Genomic DNA, 26,748 nt, shown 5'->3' with positions numbered 1-26,748 from the left:
ACCATCATTTTTCATCACTATTACAATCATCACGTATCTGAACGGGCGCGGATACTGGTATATCACCAACATGGCTGTAACAATGTAATAACCCAATCAATGGCCTTCTAATTATTTCAGTGCCACAGTTAATCGCCCAGTTAAAGCAGTCTTTCAGCCTTGACTCTCAGAAAGGCACACGGAGACAGGCTGCTTGTTAACAAATGCACACAGCAGAACCGAAGCGGGGCTGTTGTAATAAGAATATCTGACTTCTCAGTTTCACAACTCAATCCAACTCAGGGTCGCAGTGTTGCCTAGTAACGATGGCACACTACTGACCTTATCTATGTGGTCATAAAAATGTATGAAGAAGCCCCCCCTCCTCGCCTCTCAGCCTCCTCCCCGCCTGCCTTCCTTCAGTCCTTCCTACAACCACACTACCACCCTTATCTCCCCCTCTCTGAGTAGCATCTACCCAGGGGGCAAGCACCCTCCATGTTCTCCTACCCCTGCCAGGGCAGCACTGCAGTGGGTGTTATCTGCCCGGGAGCTCCCCTCTGTTTTTTTTTTTTTTTTTTTATAGGGGAGGGGGGACATGTATAAACTTGAACCTACTGCAAAAACACAATGCACTTGTGTGCACTGTACACACACGCAGAGCACAACAGATACAGCGCTGGTGGGCGGGTAGTGGGAGGTTGGAAGGATGCAGATTGCATGCTATGAAACTGATAGATAGCTGTAAGAACAGAGGGACACAGTCAAGCGCAAAGGAGACTCAATACCACACCGCAAGGTGAGTCGGTGCACCAGCCTTCATGAGAATATTACTTCAGAGCGGAATTTCTGCTCTGCCAGCTGTGGGAGAAAAGAAACGTGGCAGTGTGAGAAAATGTTCTTCTTTAAATGAGAAAATAACAGAAATACTGAGGCATACCTCTGCAATGATATTAACAAATATGATGTATTTGGGAAAGCGATTTGCTCGTGAGAGATGAGCTGTTTCTGATCTCTATCCACTCATGGCTCCTAATAGTTAGGTTCAGCTTTTCTGATTGGCTATCACCTTGGAGATGCCCATCCTAATGAGGGAACAAACTCCAGGTGTTGCACCTGATATAACCTCTGGGAGTCACGGGGGGGTGTGACACAACACTGTACACACACTCACACCTGCTCCATCTGTCTGCTCTCCAGTTACAGAACCAGAGCATGGAAATTATTCAGTTTCACTTTCTTATGTTATAAGAAAAACTAAAACTAATTACAATACACAACATCTACTGTGGGTCTATTGTTTCAATTATCACAAACTGGTGACACAGTCCTCAAATTAAGGGTCTCGACTGCAAGAGATAATATCTCCAGATTGATTCAGATGGACATTCACAGGTTGAAAGAGTATGTATGTGAGTCTTGGAGTAAATAATTATAAGAACCACTTCATTAAAATGATCCAAGTACAGAGCAGCACCCTAAGCATGCACGCTGACAAACAGCCTCTCAGTAATGAGGGTGGCCAAAGCCCGCCACCGCTCTCCTGCTCAGGCTACTGCAGCAACATCTGCTCTGTGGCACCCAAAGCATCAGGTGGGATCTCTGGTATTTAAACAAACACAGGAGGCGTGTGTGTGTGTATGTAAGCGGTCGAGTAAGACTGGTGAGGGTATGAGTAGCGCCTTGAGGCAAGGAGCGGCGAGGGCGGCAGGGATCCTGACTCCCACCACGGCCTGTTTAGATGTTAGCCTCTATGACTCATCTACGTGCCACTAATGCTTTTCCTATGAATGAACAAACAGACACAGATACGGTGCAGAGCGGCAACGCTACCACCACGAGGGAAGAGTAAGTGTGAATAGCCTGTGAGACTACCATGAGCCATCCTTAGTCATACTCCCGCGTGTCTGAGCAGTGAGAGTTGCCATACAGTTAGAAGTAACTGATCTGAAAAAAACAAAAAAAAACAAAACAAAATAAATCAAAACCAGCTGTCTTTTATATGGCTGGAAACATATAGTGTGGTACCAGTGAATGAGCAGTGATGTACCCACGCACCTGTTGTCTGGCTCATCCCTCTTATCTTATCCAGGCTCTCCTCATTTGGGCTGCTCTCCTGCAGTAGCAGCTGTGAATATGTACACCTTGTTAGGGGGTTGACAGATCTGGCAGAGGGAGAGACAGGGAAGTAGCTTGTTATGGAGAGCAGGCAAACTATATGTCGATCCCCGCTATGCTGAGAGAAAACTGACAAAGAATAAACATGAGCTCTTCTTTAAAATACGAAAAACAAAACAAAACACATTTTCACCTCAGTATAAATGAATTTATGAAGCAAACAGCATTATATTCATTTAAATAATTGAATGTACTTAGGGAAAAGCTAATTGACATCAGCCACTCTGCTAATAAAACAGCATGGTAGAGTGGATATCAAAATGAGATTTGCCTCAGAAACATGTGGCCGGCCTGATCATTATGACCTGCACCACTGTAATCCCCATTTGCCGCTCATCCAGCTCTGTGATGCCTGTGCTGTAATTACACTGCATCCGATATCATGGGGAAATGCTAACAGATTCAGCAAACCTCTGATCAGCATTATAGACTTACAGTGATTGGACTGTCTGTGGGGCTGCTTATCACAGCCCTGTGTGACGCTAAAAAAAGGGTACGAGTTGGGGTCACTCCACAGGCAACAGCCCTAATTCAAGACTGCATAACACACTGTTTTTTTTCTACGGTTAACCTTGCTTAAGTTTGACTGAACAAAAAAACACACTCAGTCCTAAATGTATTGTTGTGTAATGTATATTATGGAGATGTAATGGGGATATTTTTAGAAAGATGTAACGAGGGTGATTCAAATCAATTCTCTTCTGTTCTCATTTCATTTAGGTTTACAAAATAATTATTATTCTATTAAACTGTTTTATTTTGCTGTTAGTTTTATATAATTGTTGTCCTGCTGATATGGCATGATGTGCCCTTTAAAAGAGATTCATTCAGTTTATGCCAAAATGCATCACCTGTTATCCTGAAATGATTAGTCAATTAACCAATTAGTCCAACGACACACAGTTAATCTCCAACAGATGTTTTAATTTATTATTCACTTCAATAATTAATAAAGATAGAATTGTAAATTGAATTTCACTGGGTCCTGGACTGTTGGTCAGACAAAATAAGAGATTTAAAGATGTCACCTTGGACTCTTTGGAAATTTCTCAAATTCATAACATTTCATGGACTGAATGATTAGGAGTAAATAAAAACAAATCGACAAATGAAAATCCTCATTAGCTGCAGGCCTAGTCATCGGATTTGTCAGCCTTCAGTTGTAAACAGAATTATCCAAAAATGATCAAGATATGAGGTGACTTTTTTATTACTGCTGGAGCTTTTCCTGTTATTTGGAAGAAAAAACAATTAAATATATCAGGGCAAGATATTATATGTTATTAATCCACGTTCTAATTTCTTTGTCAAAACAAAAACAGATATTGCTGCAGGAACTAGACGCTCACTGAGCAGCTTTAAAATCAACTCGCATTGCTGGTGTTAAATCACGCGAACCAGCTCTATCCCATACATGTAATGAGCGACTGCAAAGCGAAACCCCTAAAGATCTGGAGCTTATATTCATGATGTAAGTGGAGGTGTGTGTGTGTGTGTGTGTGTGTGTTGTTTAGGCAAAGGAGGAGTGGGTGCATATGAGATAATGTCGAGCGCTCTCCTCCTCTCTCATCAGTTGTAATGATCAGAGCTGTGAGGATTAAGTACCAATGTCCCAGTAAAGGAGCTTTGCACTGCCAAATGTAGGACCACTGGCTCTGCTAAGCTGCCTAATTTGTTCACACACAGATGATGCTACAGCACCGTCACATTAGATTAAAGGCACATGAATGGTGTAGAGTGCCTTGCTGTGGCCAACAGTTGCACTGCAGGAGGGGGCTGCATGGACACACGAGAAACACTGGGTCAAGGGGCACAACGCAAACACAATCTAAAAATATAACCATCACAAATGCTGCAAAAGGAAATGAAAGTCATTTAAGGGCAATTGTGACATTATTCACATTTCTTGGGCTAATCACGTTGGGTCAACTGCAGGCAACAATAACCCTTTGTTTTATGAAAATTGATTATAATCAATTAAATTCTGTTAAGTGAAGTTCTAAGAGGCAGTTATATTAACTTTGTTTGATCTATCTAATCAATACTATTTGCTTAATAAAAAAAACATTTAACTGGTTTGGTCATACATTTGCAGCTGTCTGTGTCCTGGAAGAAAACATGTACACTATATACGCTGTAATCATCGTCTGCATGGTAACTTCTCAGGTCTCAAATTGCTATACCTTCAGCTGAGATTTTTATAGGTGCTAATATGTAAAGTCATGAGCACAGAAGAATTTCAGAAACCCTCTAACCCAGGGAGGTAAAACACACATGATCATTCGCTGGATTCTCAGCGTTTCATGGGTAGTAAGAGACAAGTAAACGATGCATTCCTGATTCCCCCTGTTTTTATACTCTCAGGCCAAGGAAGTGTCTCAAAGTCACAGGGAAGAAGGAACAGGAATTGTGCTCAAATGGGTCATTCACAAGACCCAGTGCATGACAAGCAATACACCGGAAAGATGAATTTTAGTGGTCACAGTCTGTCCTCACATTATTCAGGTTATTGTAACTATAGTGATTAACTTCAATGAAATGGGGAGGGGGTTGAACATGTGATGGTGTAACTGTGGACTCAAGAGGAATTCAGAGAGAGACAGTGGTTGTCTCTGTGTGAAACAGGCAGCATGGAGAAGGCCTGTGACATCGATCTCGCCTTACTAGTGGGATCTTCTTCCACTTTCTCTGTAGTGTCAATATGGCAAATGAAACTGTCCTGGCTGAAACATGTGAAGAACAAAAACCCTCAGGGTTTCTTCCATAATTAGATGTAGTGTCTTTTAAAAAAAATCTTTTTACATGCACTCATAATCTATACAAGATCTGGTATTCAAGCAGTTGGTGCTTAAATACAGAATGAAACAGAGAAGCATTTTCTGGGGTAATGTGTGTGATTGCTGTGTGCATGAAGGCCGACAGGCATGATCTCTGGATTACTTATATTTTATGTAAACTTTCTGAGCTTGAGGGGTTGACAGAGTTTCACATGCAATGTGAATGAATGGGGCCTTTAAAATACTTCTGTATTAGGCTTTAACATATTGCAGTAATTAACTATCATGATACTGATCTTATGTAGAGTCAATTAGTGTCCAATACTGAATGCATACTTTGACATATGACATCAGTTTGCACTGGATGTGGGTTGTGTGCTATAAACACAGTTGGACTGAATAGGTTTGTGGATTTGAATGCTTTATATATCTCATAACATGTCATCATAATAAGTTTATGTACAGAGCAGTAAAGATCATTCTGAAATATCAATGTATAATGTATGCAAAAGCTGAGATATAATGCAATGAATGTCAATATAGGTACTCAAAAAGTATACCAAATAAAAATAAGAAAAAATAAGCAGACCTTGATTCGTGAGTGGTGATGGTAGCATTAAAACTGAATAAGAAACATATCTAAAGGTTTTTTAGAGTAAGTAGGCAAAATTTTATGTTTTTATTCTTTATAGGCTACAAAAAGCACTAACATTTTACTTAGGCAGTGCGGGTGAGAGATAAGCAGGAGACATGCAGGAATTTCAGAGGTCCTCACAAATTTTGCAACTGAAATCCCATCCAACATTTCAACTGAGTTAAATGGATTTTATAAATGTTTCCACATTGCAACATGAGGCCTTTCATGTAAGTATGAGGAAATTCCCTTTACTATGACTGAACAAGTTTGATATATCAGACTCCCATGACAAGACAACAAAGGGCTATGAGGAAAAAGGCTGGAAAATTGGATTTGCGCTGTAAATGCGGACAGAATAAGCGACGCAAAAACTGTGGAACAATGCAGATTTTTTTCATACACTCATAAAAGAATAGATACACACCCTCCAGTGTTATCTGCCCGGCGTGTTCCCATCAGTCCATGGTGTGATGGGAAGTTGGCTGGACTCTGCAGGAAGCGGCGACAGCAAGACCAGCAGCTAGGCCAGTTTCATGTCACAATAAAAGACTGGTCTAATTAATTTTGAAAGACAACGACTACAGAATAAAAAAACAAAAACAAAAGTCCCACAAATTTCATGTCGTGTGACTTAATAAAAGTAAAAATTTTGATGTTATCACATAAAAATTACTGTATGCTGTTTTTCTGCGTTACAAAAACAATAACCGTTGACTGCTCCTTTAATTTGGAGGCGATAACCGGAAGTCGTGTTTTCCGTTTTGGCTAGCTTTCCAGAGTTGGAGGAGTGGATGGAGGCGAAACATCTCGGTGAAGTCTACCGACTGCGGACAAACAGCTCTTCTCAGTGTCACACACACCGTGGTACGATGTCAGCATGTCCAGCTTCTTCTTGACGGCGAAGAGGCAGCGTTTCCATGATGGCGGTTACCGCGGTTCAGGCGTTTTCATGATGGCTAAACTGAAAACTTAAGGAGCAAACTTTAAACAAGGAGCTGGAGTCTTTACCTAGTATTTCCCTGTTGTAACTGCTAAAAAAAAAAACAACAACAAAAAAACAAACAGCTAACACCACCATGGCATACACTACTCCTGTTTCGATATGTGCATTTGCTTTTAGTTTATACTTCGGCGTGTCCAAGTGTTACTTCTCCATACCGCTGAAGATATACACAGGGAAGTACAACGTATCCTCGGCTGTGAATTTGACTTCTCTTCGGCGAGTAGCGTTGACCTCCGATGGAAACGGCCTCTCTCTGGCTTCTGATCCCACGGGAACAGTCAACTTTCTGGACATGGTGCACAACTTGGAAGGGGACTCCGGAAGAGGTTACTACATAGAAATGTCAATTGGCACCCCTGCCCAAACGGTAATGTATCCCAAACACTGTCGATACGTGTTTCATATGAAATATGTGTGATCTGTAGGATTTCTACAGGTGGTTTTTCAAAAACAAACATTCACTTTATTTTATTTTATTTATTTGCTCAGGTTTTCTTTCAAGGGAACGAAGTTAAATGCGCCACTTTCTCTTCACTCCCTCCTCTCCTCTCCTCTCTTTACTTTCTTTTTTAGTCACTGGGTTTTTACTCAGGGTCATGTGTTAAATTCAGTCACTGATAGCAGACCTGGTTTGACTGCTGTGTGTGAACAGGGGCTGGTCTGTCCACCATGTGATGCACAGAGGGGGAGTTGAGTGTGAGAACGGGTTTGGTGTCATTGTTTCACCCCAGGGCCTTGTTTACGTATCTTTGCAAGATTTGATATTTAATCATACTTTGCCCAACAGCAGAAAAACTCCACTATCAAAATTATTCTTAGAAAAGAAGATCAAGTGTTTATTTCACAGGGCTGTCTGAGTCCATCATGGCAGGATAGCATCACAGCTGTGGGGTGCAGCAGCTGGCTCAAGTCTGTACAGCCATGGGGTGTGTAGGTAGACTGAAGGCCCACTCACATGCCCCCTCACATGATGCTGCCTGTGAGGACCAGTGTTTCCTACCAGGCAGCTGACAGGGATTATGAGGCTCCCAGGGAGCAAAGAGCAGCCCCACAACTGTACAAAACAACACAAGCTCTGGTGCAGGCATATTTGCTGCTGATTTTCTTCTGGCTGCACCGAAATATGCCTGTGTAATTTATTGTCACTTGATGCTGCTCGTTATGTAAAGTGCCTAACAAGATCATATTAATGATTAAGGAGGACTAAATGGTCCCGGAAGAGTTGGGAAAGGGATTCTCCCGTCACTATTAAAAATACATGATGCTTCAGGGCGTTGTAGGCTTAAGGCAACGCTCTGCCATTGTGTTGAAATGGAGCTTAAACCAAAGGTGAATTATCTCATTAGTATCTCATTGACCTGTTGTTCCTGGGCCTCTCATGTTAAACAGATCAGAGCTTTTAAGACTCATGGGTGGCACAGCTCAGTTTCTTCAGTTTCTCAGGCTCACAGAGGCTTATCAGGGCTGCCTGCACTGTCACTTGCCTGTGTCAACCTCTAAGAAGATAATTTTGCAGCAGAGTTCCCACACAACTTTACAGCCAGTCCAAAGTTGTACTTTGGGGAAAGGTGTTTAATATCTGCTTTTTAGTGGCACGTCACAAAGTAGGAAATTATCAGGATTTGATGTTGGTTCAGGCTCTAATTTGTTCCAAATAACACTTTATTCCAGTGGACATTTCTCAGGTAACATAGAGGGCAAATGGTACAGATGCTCTCAGTTGCCAGACATGTGTGTGGTTTTTCATTAGTAATCAACAGTCATCAGAAAACAGATTTCAGTATTATTGTCTGACTCTTTCACAATTAATCCTCTGGAGATACAGTCACAATGGTTCATTTTCAAACAAATCGCTTACAGTATTTTATAGAAAGTGACTAAAATACTTTTCATTTATAACATATGGGCCCAGTTAAAACATGCTGAGTGTCAGTGGTGCCTCACCAGTTGATTCCTAATAGACCGGCACCACAGTAGACATTTAAACTTATGATAGAAGAAGAAGCACATGTGCAACTAATGACACTAGAGATGACTCAGAAGTGTCCCAGCAGTGAGACAGCATGCACAATACCAGGTCCCTGAAACCAGCTGACCAGTATGGATGGCAGTTTTCACTAATTAGCATTGTCATCATCATTACGTAAACCTGTGTGTTTCGATATGTCAAAATGACAGCTTTGAAAATGGTCTATTTCAGGCCTGTGACAGGTGACCTGCTCTCTACACAGCCTGAGGAGGCTCAGGGGGAAGTAACCAGTGATTTGAATACATTATTTTCCTGAATGGACTTTTTTCACTTTAAATGTTGCACCTGTGGATGATGGTTTTGTGAGAAATATATTGCCATATGTGTTAGCATCATTCATGTCTATTTCACACTATAGATACAGGAAATAGTTACTCTTCTTAACATTGCCCCTTTGATATTGCAGCTCTAACGCTCCTGTACTCTGTCCACAGTTAAGAGCGGAACCTTTATATCAGCTATTTATGCCAAGAGAGTTCAGTCCAGTTTAGTTCAGATTGGTTATGTGGTGCCAAAATGGCCTGTAACACAGTACTGTTGAGTTATGCTATCAGTATTATCGTAACCAAATGATGATGTGATTACACAGCTGTGGTGTTAAATGAGGCACTATTCAAATGAGCCACTAATTGCCACATCTGTTAGCATGTGGCACAGCCAGGCTGAGGTGTCGGCTGGAGAGCCTCACATCTGCTAATTGGTACAAACAGGTAGCAGATGCACGTTGCTGCCATGGAGCCACTGCCAATTAGACAGCGAAAGCTCAACTGCAGGCTGCCGCAGCAGCGGGGGAAGAGGTTTGCCCGAGGCTCAGTAGCCGAGCTGAGGGAGGATAATAGGACTAGAGCAGATAGACGGTGTGGGGATAAGAAAATGCCCCTGCTCCCCCTCCTTCGCCACAAGGTTCAAGTATTTTTGAATCTGGCCTGTTTGGCCGGTTCAGGTCTTGTTTGACTGGACTGGTGCCCTCTGCAAGGCAGCAGAGGGGTTTTAGATGGCACAGTCTCCATGATGGGACCAGGGCCAGCCCAAGGAGGAGGAACTGATAAACTCGCCTCCTGCAGAAAGGCCATCAGGGGCTTCCTGTGCCCAACTGAACTGGTCGATAACACATGGTTGATAATAACAGAACTGTTTCAAAATGACTTTTTGCACACCTGCGCTTGATAGTGGGATGTTGTCTATAAGTATTTAATTATGATACTTTTGCTACTTTTTGCAAAAATGCAGTACAATGGTGAACAGGCTTTAGTTAGACATGATTTATGTGGGATTGGTTTGAGGGCTTGAGGCAAAGTTTGAGGAAGTCTCTATGTTTTTTCTTGTTTGGAGTGACTTGTTTGCCTGGAGCATTCTTTTACATGTGAAACAATCCACTTCCTGCTGTTCTGGTCCATCAAAAACAAAGGCAGCCACACAGAAATGAAGATAGATTGATTGTTGCAGTTTGCCCCTGTGTAGCTGAGCATGCTGAATGAAGACTTAGTATTTTTATAGACTGTGTCATGTGACATTATTGAAAAGCCATGGTATAGACCTCTTTGTTGCTGAGTCGTCAGGTGAATGTGGGTTGTCATATTTATGAGCCTGTCGTGGTGGGAAACGCAAGCTAGTGAGTGTTAATGTGGCCACTGCTCAGTTGTGGAGGTGACAGAAGTCTGCTGGCTAATTAGTTCCCACTCGTTGATTTGATGCCTGGAAGACAACATTATCTCAACTGCTGTTAGCCGGTCCCCACTGTGCACATGACACATACCAGAACGGCTGCATAGCTCATCCAGTCATGTCAGTAGCTAGAGGCTATCATGCTTGACTTAGATCACACATTAGAGGGTCATTATATCAGATGCGCATAGTGTTTTACACCCAGTGACAAAGCTCTTTACACCAGTTTGTTCCAGTTTGGAATCTGTAGAAATTAGAGGTCAGGTTTTTACCTGATCCAAGTTCATATGAAATTCCTGCTCAGGCCCGGGTGCGCTTCAGTTTTGACTCAAATATATGGGACATCTCTGCATTAAGGAATAATTAGTCTGCAACTAAACACTGACCAAAAAGTTTGTAAAACAAAACAAGGAGCAGAGTGGCTGTTGTTTAAGTTTTCCAGTGTACTGATAATTTCACACAGGAGACATTTTAGCTGCCTGTCGACTTAACAAAACACACACAACACTGCTAAACTAGACAGTGTTTGTTAATGACAGGTTTGATATAGCTCTTTCAGATGGACGCAAATCAGAGATTTGAATTACTTTGTGTTTCTTGTTCTTTTTCCTTTTCAGTCGTTTGAGATTAATTTCTCTGTTATTTACTTTTTGTAAGGAATTTTCTAGTTTCTTTTGTTGTCTCGCTTCTTCCTCTGCTGTAGTTTCTCCTCATCTAACTATTGGTTCAGAAAAAACTTAAAATGTCTTTATCTTTTAAAGATTAGAGCTTACTTATCAGTATATCCCACTGTGTTTCAGCTGTCATTTTTACCCTGTGACTCAGGAGTGCTGTAAGGTAGGGTGGAGTTGTTGCAAATAATTAATGATGGCTAAAGCAAACTCTTCCTTCTGTTTTTCAGCTAAACATCCTGGTGGATACGGGTAGCAGTAACTTTGCCGTAGCTGCGGCCCCACACCCGTTCATTACTCACTACTTCAACACTGCACTGTGAGTGGCTGGAGAACTTTGTGTAATCTGATATTGAAGCTCTCAGAAATTTGACACCCATATTGAGTTTCAGTTTAGTTCTTGTTTTACCATGTCTGTTCCCCATAACCCACAGTGTCTCACCACAGAGGCAGAATTTATTGGTGTAATGTGTCAGATTGTAGATTTTTCATAGAAAGAGCAGATATTCATAGTACTTCTATATTTGTAAATTATATAATCAGGAATCAGGGAAGCTTTAGCTTTAGTTTTAAAGTGCTGAATCTGTCGTGTCAGAGTTACCTAAAATTTAAAGTAGCCCCTTTTTACTTTCTTATTATTATGATACTTATTATTCTTTCCACTTCTTGGCTTCTTCCTCTCTGCTTAGCTCCAGTACCTACAGGTCAGCTGGGCGCACTGTAGCTGTCAGGTACACCCAAGGCAACTGGGAAGGTGAACTGGGTATGGACCGTGTCGTCATCCCCAAAGGCCCAAATGGGACCATCATCGTCAACATAGCTGCCATCCTGTCATCTGACGGCTTCTTCCTTCCTGGGGTCAACTGGCAGGGCATCTTGGGGCTGGCCTATCCCATGCTGGCACGGGTGAGAGAGATCATCTTAAATCTTGTATACCACCTTAAATCTTAGATCGCCCAATTAGTAAAGGTTAAATTCCTCTTTCAATGATTTCGGTAAATATCAAAAAGCAGATTAACACTCTAAAAATATGAAATTAATAACATCTCTGTGGCCCAGGAAAGCCCTGGAAATCAGAAAAAATGAGTAATTAATTGTGAAAGAGCAGTTTTTCCCCCTCATTTTGGTCTGTAATAGGAATTATAACACAGTGTTTATGGTGAGTAATTAGAAAAATCAAGCAATTCATAAAGGGACTCAAAGGGACTATTTCTTGTCCATAGCTACAGCATCTTTGTTTATGAAGAAATTTACAAATATAGTCATCTTTGTAGTTTCCATATTTCAGGACTCATGTACTTTAGAGTTGGCAGTAAATGCATGAGGACTATACTATATTGCCCAAAATAAAATAAATATAGTTTGTAGCAAACAAGTTCCAATTTGAAAATGTTTTGACTCGTATTGAATATACTGAAGATCAGTCAAACCTTATCCCTTGCAATCACTTGGTCCTGCCATTGCCTTTTATCATAATTAGTTTTTGTCTTTTTAAAGTTCTGGGTCTACATGTTGACCACCGGGAAGTACATCAAAAAATAAGTTGGTCTTTTATTGCCACGCAGAACTAGAAGCAGTTAATTTTTACATCAAAGTTATTGTGTATTGCTTCAGGTATGAAGCTGTTAGACATGTAAGAAACAGAGAAATGAGAGTGTGACTCCAGGAGGCAAAACCTGAGGGGAAAATGGAGCGTGCACAGGAAGGAAAGATTATTTTCTTTATAATGTCTGGTTTTATCAAGTTAATAGAGCATGTCTTCCTACTGTCCTACATTTCTTTTACAGTACTGCATGACTTTTCAGACTAAGATCTTATCTAAGCATAGTCATGGATTCTTCACATGACAACAGAAAAGTTTTCATGTTCATGATTTATTTTCAGCAGCTAAGGGTATGAGGCTTTTGCGGGGTTTTTTTGTTTGGTTTTTTTTTCACTTTTGCTGCACTAATATGTCCTGTGTTTGTTTCTATCCTCACTTCCTCCACAGTAATACTTTGTCAGTCACTTTCCATTTTCACGGCACATAGGGGAACATCCTGTGTACGTGTTAAGTGTGACAGTGGCACAAAACCTAGGTGCTTTTTCTGGTGTCGGCTTTCTTTAACGTGATGATTTGGTGCTAATGACGTCAGTGTAAACTGGCACAATGCATTCTTTCATTCCGTGCGGACTACACCAACCTTTGGGATCAAATGCCAGTGATTGAGGGGCAGATATGCTCACACTGACCACTTTGTGCTGCTGGTGTCTCCTGAGTGTTCAGGTCCATCTTGCCTGTGGTCTGTTTGTCATGCGTGACAAGATCCTACAGCACTGACATGAAAACCTATCTGTGGAAAACAGGAAAGAACATCCTTTTGTCAAGGGGCATACCACTGCCCCACAGCCACATACTGTACATAAATGCACACACGCTCATACAGTCTATGTGGAGTAAATGTAATTTTGGTCATTGTTTGTTTTAAAAGAATTATTATTATTAAAAGAAATACTAATTTTAAAGGTGAATGTATGGAAAACACAATGAGAACAGTTTCATCAGCCTGACAGCAGTTAACTTTGCATATCTCCGATGTTATGACTTGAACTTTGTCCGGCTTCACAGACAGATGATGGTGTTTTAACATGGACACATGGACACTTCCCCAAAAGTTTACAATATCTATTTGTTTTTATTTGTTTGAAAATATGATCATCACCAACTTGTGTGTTTTTGGTTCTTTTTCTTCTCCACTTACTATTATTTCATTTTTTAAGACTACCTTCCCATGTAATCACTGTTAGGATGCAGAATATTTTAGCAGAATCATCAAAAAAATGAAAAATTTTTTTTTAGTTCTTTGTTTCTTTTTTGTTTTCAAAATTCACATTTAGCATTTTTGAAACAAAATCATTAATTTCAAAGGCTTATTTTCTTTCTAAATGTAATACCTTTATATGGTTGGCTGATTGTAAAATGTGGCAAATGGGGGGAAAAAACGTTATGCAAGGTAATGTGGACAATCACACAAAGTAAAAGCTCAAAATGTGAACGCTCAAAGCCTAAAGCCCAAATCGATTAACATGAGTTAATGATTACACATCTCCTCTCCTCTCTCGATCAGCCCGACTCATCTGTGGAGCCCTTCTTCAACTCTGTGGTGCAACAGCTGGGAATTCCTGACATCTTTTCCCTCCAGATGTGCGGTGCTGGACTGTCAGCCAGTAGCACAGCAGACCCTGCGGGTGGCAGTCTTGTGAGTAGTCCAGCGGGGATGTCTGGGGAGGAGTTTGATCAAATAAATATATCAAATAAGGTTTGCTTATACAGCTTGCTCAAAGGTTAAGTGGACTTTTGACCCAAACAGAATCACTTCTTCAATTCAATTAATTTTATTTGTATAGCACCAAATCCTCTGTCTCCCTTCTTACTCTTAAAAACTCTTGGAACCACCACCACACCTTTATTTTGAGAGTGGAGTGTTCTCTTAGGATAATATGGCACTATGAGCTCTTTAATATATAATGGTTCCTGACCACTAACACCTTTGTAAGTGCTGGGTGTCATCCATCCATGTAGCAATGGAAATTTATGTTTATATTTTATATGATCTAATTCTCTAATTCTGTATTTTTGCAATACAATTTGTGTCTTTTTTAGCATTAGCAATATCAATTATGTACTTCACTTGGAAAGTACTGGGATGTGGTTGAGTTCTCTTCTTCTCAGACTACATAAAATCTGTCACTAGTGGATCAGACAGAGCAGAGAAACATAAAAGCTGGTAGCTTCCTCATCAATGTGGTTTCTCCATTGGAGGCCCAGTCTAGTTAGAGTGCAGCTAATTAAGCTAAGACAGTATCCTGCTGAGAGCAGGTCTGTCACTGTTATATGAACGGCCTCAGTGCCTCGCTCCCTGCATTTCCATCACACGACCCACTGACACAGACAGATGGATTAGATGGCTGTGTGTGTGTGTGTGTGTGTGTGTGTGTGTGTGTGTGTGTGTGTGTGTGTGTGTGAAGCCAAAATGTGGAGGGATGAACCTTTGAGTGTGCTCCTGTTGGATATTCAGTGTGTTGCTGTGCTCACAGTTGAGTGAAGCAGTATTTTTGTTCCTCCTTAGATCATGGGAGGGATTGAACCAACACTGCATCGGGGGTCAGTGTGGTACACCCCCATTGTGGAGGAGTGGTATTACCAAGTGGAGGTTTTGAAGCTGGAGGTTGGTGACCAGAATCTGGACCTGGACTGCAGAGAGGTAAACTTCAAATGCTTGTGTGTCTTATCTCAAACTGCTGAACACCATCCCCCATTATTCTAAAATGATATCAAAGTTTGATTCATTCACGATGAGCTGATAGTGTAAAGGTTACAGCACGGACATGAAACAGAACCCGCAGCACTGCAAGGGAATGTAATCCAGTTTGTCTGCTTGTAAAAGAACTTCCTCATTTCATATTCTTTTGTTTGTTCAAGGTCTTCCATAGGAGCCTGTTGAGCTGAGAGAAACCCTACTGCACTTCACTCTTTCTCCCTTTCTTTCAGTATAACATGGATAAAGCTATCGTTGACAGTGGGACGACACTGCTGCGACTTCCTGTCAACGTCTTCAATGCGGTGGTAGAAGCCATCACACGCAGTTCTCTGGTACGCTGCCGTCTCTCCACAGACAATGATGAAACATGTTGTCAGAGCAAAGAGATGCAGGGGAGGATAGCGCACACTCACTATTCAAGGACGTAGTCGCTTTGAGAGGAAGGATCAGGAGTTTTACTGTTATAAAAATATATGTGTGTGTGTGTGTGTGTGTGTGTGTGTGTGTGTGTGTGTGTGTGTGTGTGTGTGTGTGTGTGTCCATGCTTTTTTTTTTTTTTTTTTTCTACTTAACACATTTTTCACCTTTTACAACCGCACACAAACAGTACTCAAGGTTAATTTGAGCCTGGAAGCAACATTTTCAATTAATGTATCCATATCCTTGCAGATTAATCCCAAGTGGGAAAATAAAAGAGAACAGCAAAACCTGTTTTGGTGTTGTGCTGACCTTCCGCTTCTGTATGTTTGTCTTTTGCCTTCCTGTCTCCCTCTGTCTCTGTTTGTCTATTTCTGCGTCCTTTATTTTCCTCTGCGGTTCAGATCCAGGAGTTTTCTTCAGGGTTCTGGGATGGCACCAAGCTTGCGTGCTGGATGAAAGGAGAGACCCCCTGGAGGTTTTTCCCCAAGCTGTCCATCTATCTGAGAGCCACAAACAGCAGCCAGTCCTTCCGTATCACCATCCTGCCTCAGGTACTTGGATAAACACAAACATAAAAACAAGTCCTCCCTTCTCCAGAGTTTCTCGGTCAACTTTAGAGACACAAACGCTTACCAGTCCTCATTCTCTGTCATTATTCGTTTATCATTTTGCAGCTCTACATCCAGCCAATCACAGACGTGGACGGCACGCTGGACTGCTTCCGTTTCGGACTGTCGTCGTCAGCTAATGGCCTGGTGATCGGTGCTACTGTTATGGAAGGCTTCTATGTGGTGTTCGACCGTGCCCAGCGGAGACTGGGCTTCGCACTCAGCAACTGTGCAGGTGCAGGTTCATTTAAGACCATTACATAGACGGAGAGGTTTAAAACTCAAGTGTTGCATTATGATAGTATTTTGTATGTGGTTTCAAATGTGTGTTTCTATATTTATTGTGTGTGTTTGCATGAAGTGCTGAACTGCTTACAAACACACAAGTATACACTCTTCATCATAGGCACAAAAAATCATAAGAGTCAGTTTTTATTTGTATAGCACCAAATCACAACAGAGGTTATCTCAGGGCAGGTAGCAGTAAGTACTTAAAATTCTTCTGCTTTCTGTTCGCCTGTTTACAAACCACTGCAGTGTTTGAGTAAAAAAGTTCCCCTTAATGTTATTTCGAGCATCACATATTAGGGTTTATATGAAAGGGCTAAAGGTTAATCTCTATAATATGGTTTTGTCTGGTGATGGAAAAATGTCATTTGCTGACATGTTGCTGATTCTACATGAAATATTGTCCACAAAGTGCTGTAGATTAATTGATAACTTATGGAAATGCAAACTGTGCAAACTGTTTAATGATACTTTGTGTGATGAAAGCTGAATGTCCTGTTCATCATGACCTAAACAGCAGAGGTTTAACATTAAACAGTGGTACTTCCCTGAAGTCCTGTGTAAATATGAGCTTGGCAAGCCTTCCCACTCATCTTAAAGTACAAAGATCACTTTTGTTCTGTATTAAGCAAACAGATGTAGGCTGAAGGTTAAGGATGCAGGCTTGTGACAGTGGGGTTGCAGCTGTAATTCCTGAGTTGGCTGGTAAAATCCAGACAAGAGAAAACTCTCAACTACGGATGATTTTGTGCTTGAGTAAGACAGAAAAACCTCAAATTACGCCAATGATGCTGCTCAGTAGCCGCCAGTCTAAGACGACAGTTGTTTTAAGAAGCTGCCACAGGTAAATCGATATTGTAGCTTGATAGTAAAAATCTCAAACTAATTTCACCAAAACTCCTCAGTCCCTCTCTTTCTGTTGTCTCATCTGTTAGCTTATAGATTTTTTAATACTTCAGTAATAACAATTTCTCCTTGTTGTCATATCTGAATGAATAATACAAATTTAGTTTAGCTCCTTTTTTAAGGGTCATGAGCTTCATTCAGTCTTTTTTTATTCTCTGATTGGTTGGTATTTGCACTGGCACTTTATATTTTACTTTTTACCTCAGATGTGAATCAGCCTGTCAGAACTGAGGTCTGCAACTATCTGTCCTGTACTTCGTCTGCAGTGAGTGGTGGAGTGGCTCTGTCAGAGATCGCAGGACCCTTCTCAGCAGCAGACGTGGCGGCCGACTGCTCCGGCGGGATGCTGAAGGAGCCTATTATGTGGGTCATCTCCTACGCCCTGATGGCGGTCTGCGCCGTGGTCCTCATCATCCTGTTGCTCCTGCTGGTCCTTCCCTGTCGACGCAGAAGCCACTCCGGGGAGATAACCGACGAGTCGTCACTGGTCCGCCACCGCATCAAGTGACTGAGAGGGAATAGACGGGTGAAGAGGATAAACGAGCAGGGAGACGCTGAGCGGAGCCTGTCCACAGCGGTGGAGAAACAGGTGAGGTTCAGCCTGGACCAAACAGTGACACTCAGCTCTGGATGTCTCAGTGACTCTAGACTGGACTCTTCAGCTCGGCCCATAGAGGTAGACGCAGACACATCGGCTGCCTCTCAAAGGGAAAATCCACCCTAAAAACACTTCTTCAAAACAGCTTTTGATTTATTTATAGTTCCACAGTTTCCTGTTTACCTTTCTTATTCTCACTGATAATTCATGTAATTTCATATGTAGACACTGTGAGACATCAGCATAGTGGAAGAAGAACAAATTAAAAGTTCACAATGCCATGTAGGTACAGGACAGGATTTAGTAATGGGTATGACTTGGTCTTTCTCAGCTCGAGAGGCTCGTATGCTGTCAGTATTTCTCTCTGCATCTACAGCTATAACTCAAGTGTAGTTTGTGAGAACACAAATCAAGTTCATGCCTCAGCTCTTAAGGGCTGTTTATGGGAAATGCAGGAGATCCCTAACACAAACCAACCAGAAAGGTGAACGAAACTATGAAACACTTTATCACAAAAAAACCTGACACACTAAATATCACACCAGCACTGACGCATTGCGGGATAAGAATATCTAAAGGTGGAGTTTCTTCCTCACAGATAATCACAGGACTGTGGGTGGGTCAACAACCACTGGTGCATTATTGAACAATTGACACATTACTGGTTTCATTTCCAGGCAAACTGTGTGTTAGTAATTTCTAAGGACATACAACCTCTTTAAATGTGCCTTTACAGATGATCAAATTAATGTATCTGTCTGTTGAAGTTAAGGGTAAAAGCTGCTCAATCAATCACTGTTAATAAGAAGAATATTACACTTGTTTACAGTGCCTGTAGTGCCTTTAAGTCTCAGTTTACTGTTAGTTCAGCTTTACAAACTGTTTAAGACTTCTGCTGAATTGCACTTTTTTTTTTCCTTAAGTCAATCAAAAGTGTAATATAAAGTTTAAAGATCAATATTTCTGTTACGCAATTTTGTTGTATTAATGCAATTTTACTAATTGTGTATACATCCAAATTTACATTTAATTTTCTTTGAATGTGATTGTATTATTACTCAAATTCTTTCTTTTTAGACGTAGATGTTCAAGGGTACATATTTATATTTCATTTTTTATACAAATCAAAGACCTAATTAGAAGCCAAATGATTTTTGAAACTGACACATTGGAAACACATCGTCACCTCTTTGCTTTCTAGTTGAAGCTCAACGACCTGTTAGCAACTAAAAGTTATTAAATGCCATTTTATAGTCTCTTGACACTAGCAACAGTTTCATATATACTAGTCAGAGATAGAGTACATGAAATATGGTGAGACCGCTGAGACTGTGCTGCACAATCAATCTGAAACTAGTGCCTTTTGGCTCTGAGCTTCAGCTTTGACTCGTATGACTCGAGTTGCACTAACTTGTTTCTCTCTGCCAAAATTTAAAGTTGAAAAATTGTTAATTTGAAGGTACACTTGATTCTTTGAATGTTTGCTTATTTATAAGTGTCTTTTTCTGTGCCAAAATTGTACTTATGCTGTAAATAAAACCATTTGTGATCACATCAATGATGTAAATTATTTTAAATGAATAAACGTATTTTGTTGTGAAAGGCTACGCAGGACCGAACCATCTTTTAAGAGTCAGTGGAAAAGAGCTTGATATGGTTTGTGAGTGACATCTTGTGTTGACACATGGTATCTCTATTTACTGCCACAAACTTCACTGTTAATGACATGAAAAATTACAATCATATTTATACAGACTAAAATAAAGACATTAGAAATGTACAAAAAAAATGAAAGAAATAAACTGTTATAAAGAGATAATATGAAAACATGGAGCTTTTTACATTCATCTGAGCAAAACCCTACAGTCTACATCAACAGTGATAAATTATGAAGATACAGAGCAGCAATAAAATAAGGAAATAAGTTATGTTTGTGATACAGATATTGATGAGAAACATGTCTTTGCACAAAGAAACTGTAAACACAAATATCTCAAATAGTTAATCTTTGGTCTTGTCATCAGTCATCTTGATGCTTCTGTAAAAAGAAAAAAACAGATTTGTATTTAGTTGCATGTGATAAATGTGATTTTATGTCTGAACATTATTTAAACAACTCCCACATTTCAATATAAAAAACTACAAATGAAGAAAAAAACACTGATAATAATATGAAAGCTTGAACAAAGCAAAAAAATGATTAATTCCTAATTATTTAAATATTATTAAATGTCATTTACTAGTTTTTCCTTCACTGACACAATTATTTAATCGTTTCAGCACAAGATAATATTGTATTTTAAGCTTAAGAATAAAACCAAGCCAAACATAATTTTCCCTGCGCCATTAAAGCAAAGGAGGCCAAAGGCTAATTAAACACAATAAAACGTAGATTATCCTTTTGACTCGTCGTGTAGTTAAATAAATAAGATGAAGCTCACGCGACACTATTAATATCCCAACTTGCTTTAAGGTCCCGCTGTGATTCAAACATACTGTAGGTATTATTACATCCAGCCTCAGTCAAGCCGTAGTACTTGGAACAGCAGATGGATAAACCTTCTTAGAGCATCTGCTCCTCCAAGAAGATTAAATCAGATGCTAAGAATCATTCATGCATTCACATGCAGACATTAAATTACGAAGCATGGAATGGAAACTGATTTTATCTAACAGCCTTTAAAAGACTAATCTGTCCTTAGTTTGACTGTATGTTGCCTGTTGCATTGTCAAAAATCTAACGTCAGCTGTAAGTGGGTTTGACTTTGGTGAGTTTCTACCTTCATCTGAGCGTAGATCCAGTCCAGAAAATAGGTGACGTTTCCATAAACACCTGGTTTGTTCTGCTCAGCACAGTGTTCCCCCCAAATACTGTCCCCTACGAGCCACCATAGCCCATCTGTCAGAGACACCAGAGGGCCGCCACTGTCAGCCTGAAAATGAGTTCGGATCAAGATTTTAGTGAACATTCATGAACTACAGCCTCTGGAAGTTACGTATAACATATAACAACTCATCACTCAGTCAACATCAAGAGCTTCACTATGATCTCAGTGTCGTGCTTGGTGAAACTCGCGCTGACTCAACCTTCCCAATGATGTGTTACGAGCGGAACTGTTTATTTAAACCATTTACAGAACATAGTGCAGGTCTTGTTTGACTACGAGTTACATAAGAGCTGGAAAATGCTTTGAATTCTTTTCACAAACAAACTGTTTTTATGTCACTGAGCTGTTTATGCAAGAAAAACTGAATTACACCGGAAAATACAGTTTATTAAAAAGACTGTTTGTTGCTGCTTATGTGGATTTCTTTGAGTATACTGTATATTGATCACTTGATTCTGCGTATAAAGGCTGTATTTACAGCTGACATTGAAACATATCAACCCTGAGGGCAGTTGACCAGTGGGGTGGCTGTCTGGTACTCCACCATACAACTCAGAAACACCTCATGACGTGATATTATGTGGTTTGTGTATCATGTTATTGGTTTTAGTCTTTAAATATTATTTTCAGATCTCTGAGAGAAAAAACATTGCATGTTCGTCTTACATGGCACACGCCCGTTCCTGCCTCCATCTCCCTGGCACATAACATGCCCTGTGACAACCTGCCGTTGTAGGCGATGGAGCTGTTGCACTCTGCAGTATCTATGAGTGAGACCTGAGCCTCCATCAGGTGCGGAGAGCCAGAGTCTGTCAGGGACACAGCAGACAGATAACATGACTTTAGATCGTTCATTTAAACCTGCATCTTCTCCTGCCTAGTTGGACATTTATTTAAAGTAATGTTGGTTTTCTCCTCACAGACATTGTATATGTTGGTGCGCATTACAGCGTTAAAGCCAATGAATGCACAATTACAAAGACTTTACCGCCATCCAGTGGTAGCAGTAAAAAAAAGACAACACCTCTTAACCACATGTGACCGCCTCTCTCACCTCCATTTGCTGTTCGACCAAATCGTGTTATCCAGGCTTTCTGAGGAGCAGTGAAGTTTAAACCAACACTGGGCAGGCACACAGGTCTGGTATTACTGGAGGCTGCCGAAGAAAATGAGATGGCTGCTGTTAATAAGTCTGCAAAAGGAACATTTTTAATTCTCTATGACTTTTAAAAAGGTGTGTGAGTGTTGAGTCACGCAGCTCATGTGTGCTCTATACACATACATATACATTTATCCACCTGGTTTCCAAAGAATAGGGGCTATAATTATAATAATAATAATAATAATACAATTTATTTATAGGGCACTTTTCATGAGTTTAAAATGAAGAAGAAAGACAATACAGTAATACAAATGATACACAACATTAATCGTTAATCACACGTTTAAATCAAACATTTAATCACACACTATACAGTCAGTTGCCACAGGTACATCGTTATTGCCCGTCCCATTTATATCACTGTGGGTAGGCTAAATAACAGAGAGACCTCTCTGTTTAATGCCTCTCAAATTTAGAACATTATAACCTTCATGAATGGAGGATTGATTGCAGGACTGTTGTAATAGACTGTATTAGTTTAAGTTTGTGTAGTTATACCTAATAAACTGGCAGCTGAGTGTATATAAGAGATTTATGTTATGTTATGATTTATTACACAAACTGACTACCGGTTATGCAGATTATTTTAGATTTTTGTTCTGTAATCTTAAAAAAAAACTGGCCACTAGGAAAAGTGTGCGTGGCTCTATAGTTTGCTTGGTAAATGTTTTTGCATCCCTGTGTATGTAAATGTGTTTATGAGCACCTGTGAGGTCCAGAGCTTTGGTGAGCCTCATCAGAGCGATGTCATTCATGCGAGTGAGGCTCTTGTAGTTTTCATGGGCTATGATGCGACTCACAGAGTAGGCAGGGTTAAACAGGGTACCTAATGGATCCACTATCCCAGAATACACTGCCCAGTCGCTGGGGCTGGAGGCCCTGGGCAGGAAACAAACAGCAGAGAGGAGATTCAGGTCGGATCAGATCCCAACCACTGCTTTGAGAGGAAGTGTGGTGAGTAAGACCCCACCTGGCCACACAGTGTGCTGCCGTCACTATCCAGTAAGGGGAGATGACGGCTCCTCCACAGCGGTGGGAGCCCGCGACCTGCAGGCTGACCTGCCAAGGCCAGGACCCGAGGGAGGCCAGCTGGCCCCCGGAGGCCCTGCTGGAGTTCACCCCGCTCCCACAATCTGAGGACAGGACTGCTATTAGAGAGGCTGCATTTCACCTCAACAGGGGTTTTTACAAGCAGGTTCAATAAGGAGGAGGCCACAATCCTGTCTAACTACATTGATGGGTGCATGAAAAAAGGTGAAATCACTGGACAGCTTCACATTTACTGACAAATATAGTTTCAACTGAAACAGATACAACAATAAAATAATTTAAACCAGGAAACATCTGAAGAGGACAATAAAGCATCAAGCTTCACTAAAGCCTTTTTTTTTATTTTCTCATCTCCTTTGTTGGTGTCACAAGGACACAACATGAAGGAGATGAAGCGCCCTACACAAGCCCACACTCCTGCATGCCATTTCACCAAAATCAAGACAAATGTTCCTACGTCTCTGTCTTGGATATTCATAATATGTAAATCAAAAACTTTCAGCTGCAGAAAATGTCATACACCTCTAACAGCTTGGCTGCAGAACATAAGAGAAAATAAATAAATAACAGAAACTGCAATATTACCAAACTAGAAAAACATCCCTCCTCTAGTTTAAAAAAAAAAGATAAATTCAAAGTATATATGTATATATACACTTTGAATATATATATATATATATATATATATATATATATATATATATATATATATATATATATATATGTACATACCAGTACAACGTAATGTCACCACACTGTTGCTGGGACATGTTTTTCTGCGGAAGACAAAGAAAAAGACAGTTATTAGTTGACTTTGATCCAACATTAGCCTTTTGACAATGTTTTTTAGGTCCACTTACCGGAGCTCAAGCTGTTGCAGTATGAAAGCCTCCGGGTTGAAATCAGACTTCACCATTAAGAATCCTTCATCGGAGTCAGTCTTCTGTCGGCCAGATTTAAAATAAGTGTCCCTGTCAAACCACATCATGGTAAGTACAAGTTAAATCCAAGACATAAATCCCTCACACAGCAGTCTCTGTTTGTGAAACACCTGAGTGTCTTACCTGCTGTATCCAATGGTCCGGCAGCTCGCTCTGCCCTGCTGCTCGGCCCAGCCGTGAGAACAAACGCTCCTCCAGTTTTTAGCCTGAGTCGAGTAGATTTGGAGTAGGAAGCTGGAGCCGTGCAGCCTCACTGAGCACAAACAGCATGGAAAGTAGGTGTAGAGGGAAGTCATGCTGGAGTCAAGTTAGATTTTTCAGATTTCTTACATAATACTATTAACATTATACTAATGCCAATGATAAAACTAGGAACTATACACAATCATGACCAGCGGTGTGTATAAGGATTAAACACAAAAACTATAAAATCTGTTTAAAGATGATAAATATAGGCACAGGACTTTAATCTGAAAGTGCATAAGTTAATGTAAAACTTATATTGAGGTGTCTTATAAATATAAAGGTGAGTGGACAGATTGCAGGATTTTCAGGTGTGTTTTATCCTGCACTTTGGCTCTGGATGAGGCTGTTTACCACAGTTGGCTTCATCCTGGCCAGCTGGACAGTCTCTCACTCCATCACACCACTGGGACTCCCACACACAGCTCCCATCACCACACTGCATCCCGCGCACACAGGGCGAGGAAACTGGGAACAGAGGAATATCGTTGTGAATATACAATATGCTGTGTGTGTGTGTGTGTGTGTGTGTGTGTGTGTGTGTGTGTGTGTGTGTGTGTGTGTGCATGCATCTAAGTTTAAAATTACTGCAGTGCACTGAACAGTAGCGACAAATCCTCCACTCACAGTAATAAGCGAGGAGGATTCCAGCCAGCAGCAGAAGGAGCAGCAGACAGATCACAGCAGCCACAGCGAACTTAACACACCTCTGTTTTACATCTGACAAAACACAGCACACACTGTGACTGGAAACACATTTACACCCAACATACCCGCGTGTCAAACATGTCTAATATGTGCACATTTTCTTGTTTCTTTCTTATATGCAGCTTAAATGTTATTTTTGATGGTGTGTGAACATCTGTATTTTTGATCTTTGTTGTAAAAATAATTTGTTGTTGGAAACATCTGTCTGACTGACAGGAACCACTGTGAGAGTTACATTTAAATTAGATAGATGCTATACAAGTCATCACACTAGTTATGATTAGTCATATGTCAGACAATGGCTGTCCTCAGGGTGGAAATACAGTTTTAACAGTTACTCCTTTTACACTGTATATCTGATTAATAATGTGTTATTTGTTATTTATATTAAAAAGTTCTACACCTACAAGTATTTAGTTATGACTCTCCATTAACATTTTTGTCCTGTGCTTTTTCTTGAAGGGAATTGTCATTATTGAACTATAGACTTAAAAAAAATGTAGATCTGGAAAAGCTGAGCACATGTTTATAGCTATAAGATTGTAATATATGAAACCTGTTAATCCTCCTTTGAGGATTCAAAACCTGCACAAAGCTCCTCTTTGAACAGTTGTATTAAAAACACTTCAACACTATTTTTCCACTATAAAGAAAACGAAGCTGAACCTTTATGTTTGGGGACAGAGAGGCTGATCTCAGGTGGAGGGTTTGGGGCCAGATGGTGAACATACTGGGGCCTCACGTCTGATCGGCTGGGCGGAGGAAGTTTCCACTCTCCATCTTTGTGGATGAAACGAGAGCCTGGGTCCAGATACTGTAAAGTAAAGTCCAGTACTGTAAGTGATGATCAGATCAGTTTTCAAAATCCTGCTGCTTGTAATCCCTTTGAATTAAAGTCATCTAAGTTAGTCTGGGTAACTTGAAAATACCTCAACTGTAAATGTAAAAATGGGATTGTTCAACATATCAAATGCAAAATCACTCACACATCTAAACATGATACTATTTTGATTATCATATTAGTATGATAGGAGTTACTCTACATAGTCTTACTTACCGGGCTGGTGGTCATTTTCTGTTTATCCAACAATATCCTTCATTTACAGATGGATGCAGTGGAAAAATATCTTCCAGGTATAATTCAAACACCAATTTCGCATGTAAATTATCTAGTTGGTATCAATGTCCACTCCAAGAGTCAGTGAAGCTTTAAGATAATTTTTCACAGCCCTGCTCCCTGGAAAAAACACTATTCAGATCTGTGTCATCTCCTCTCACATCTCCCCTGTTCTGCCCTCTCTTGGTTCTCACACCACAGTGATCAAAGAGCCCGCACAGCCACTCGAGGGGTCACTCCTCACACTTCATCTGCATCGGTTTGAAGTTTCCCTCCTGAGCACACAACAAGCACAATAAGGACAGTTACTCAGTCTAAACATGCCACAGGTGTTATCTGCTGAGCTGTCAGCGCGGTGAGTGAGTGAGCGCCTTTATACCGAGAATGTGATGGAAAGGTACGACACTACACGAGGTATACACAGGCAAACACATTAAGCATCAATACTTGAGTTAATAAGTGACAGAAAACGCAGAGTGTTGTATTTGTAAATAAATTTGTCATAAATTACTGATCAGGCAAAGTACAACTCTGATGTAAACCGAGACAGACTTAACAACAAACCTGAAGAGAATAGGT

At 40.6% G+C, this 26,748-nt stretch overlaps 3 protein-coding genes across 5 annotated transcripts in view; 1 reads left to right on the top strand and 2 right to left on the bottom strand.

The window, feature by feature from the left end:
* Positions 1-6,167, bottom strand: part of dscamb (Down syndrome cell adhesion molecule b) — a 122,914-nt gene extending 116,747 nt beyond the window's left edge. For all 3 annotated transcript variants that reach the window (XM_071471737.1, XM_071471738.1, XM_071471742.1), the window contains exons 1-2: positions 5,996-6,167; positions 2,038-2,144 (exon numbers count right to left, since the gene is read on the bottom strand). In XM_071471737.1, coding sequence (XP_071327838.1) covers positions 2,038-2,144; positions 5,996-6,027 — 139 coding nt within the window. In that variant the 5' untranslated portion in view covers positions 6,028-6,167. The remainder of the gene's footprint in view (positions 1-2,037; positions 2,145-5,995) is intronic.
* A 160-nt stretch (positions 6,168-6,327) lies between these two features.
* On the top strand, positions 6,328-19,662 carry bace2 (beta-secretase 2). The gene is made up of 9 exons (XM_071471745.1): positions 6,328-6,941; positions 11,170-11,258; positions 11,629-11,845; positions 14,047-14,178; positions 15,049-15,183; positions 15,471-15,572; positions 16,062-16,211; positions 16,335-16,503; positions 17,729-19,662. The coding sequence occupies exons 1-9, from the start codon at positions 6,648-6,650 to the stop codon at positions 17,968-17,970; spliced, it is 1,530 nt and encodes a 509-aa protein (XP_071327846.1). The 5' UTR covers positions 6,328-6,647; the 3' UTR covers positions 17,971-19,662.
* LOC139614458 (transmembrane protease serine 2-like) lies at positions 18,626-26,691 on the bottom strand. The gene is made up of 13 exons (XM_071471746.1): positions 26,110-26,691; positions 25,719-25,866; positions 24,972-25,064; positions 24,699-24,812; positions 24,225-24,354; positions 24,021-24,131; positions 23,893-23,936; positions 23,081-23,243; positions 22,817-22,989; positions 22,003-22,104; positions 21,615-21,757; positions 20,841-20,993; positions 18,626-20,098 (listed from the first exon to the last, which is right to left on the bottom strand). Exons 1-13 carry the CDS (start codon positions 26,122-26,124, stop codon positions 20,081-20,083), a joined length of 1,407 nt encoding a protein of 468 aa, XP_071327847.1. The 5' UTR covers positions 26,125-26,691; the 3' UTR covers positions 18,626-20,080.
* Positions 26,692-26,748: the final 57 nt, after the last annotated feature.

The sequence above is a fragment of the Trachinotus anak genome, unplaced genomic scaffold, assembly GCF_046630095.1.
Source record: "Trachinotus anak isolate AG129_WGS33_773 ecotype Australia unplaced genomic scaffold, CSIRO_AGI_Tana_v1 ptg000034l, whole genome shotgun sequence".
Classification (NCBI taxonomy): Eukaryota; Metazoa; Chordata; class Actinopteri; order Carangiformes; family Carangidae; genus Trachinotus; species Trachinotus anak.
Note: the sequence above shows the minus strand (reverse complement) of the source record. Positions and strands in the feature narration are given on the sequence as shown.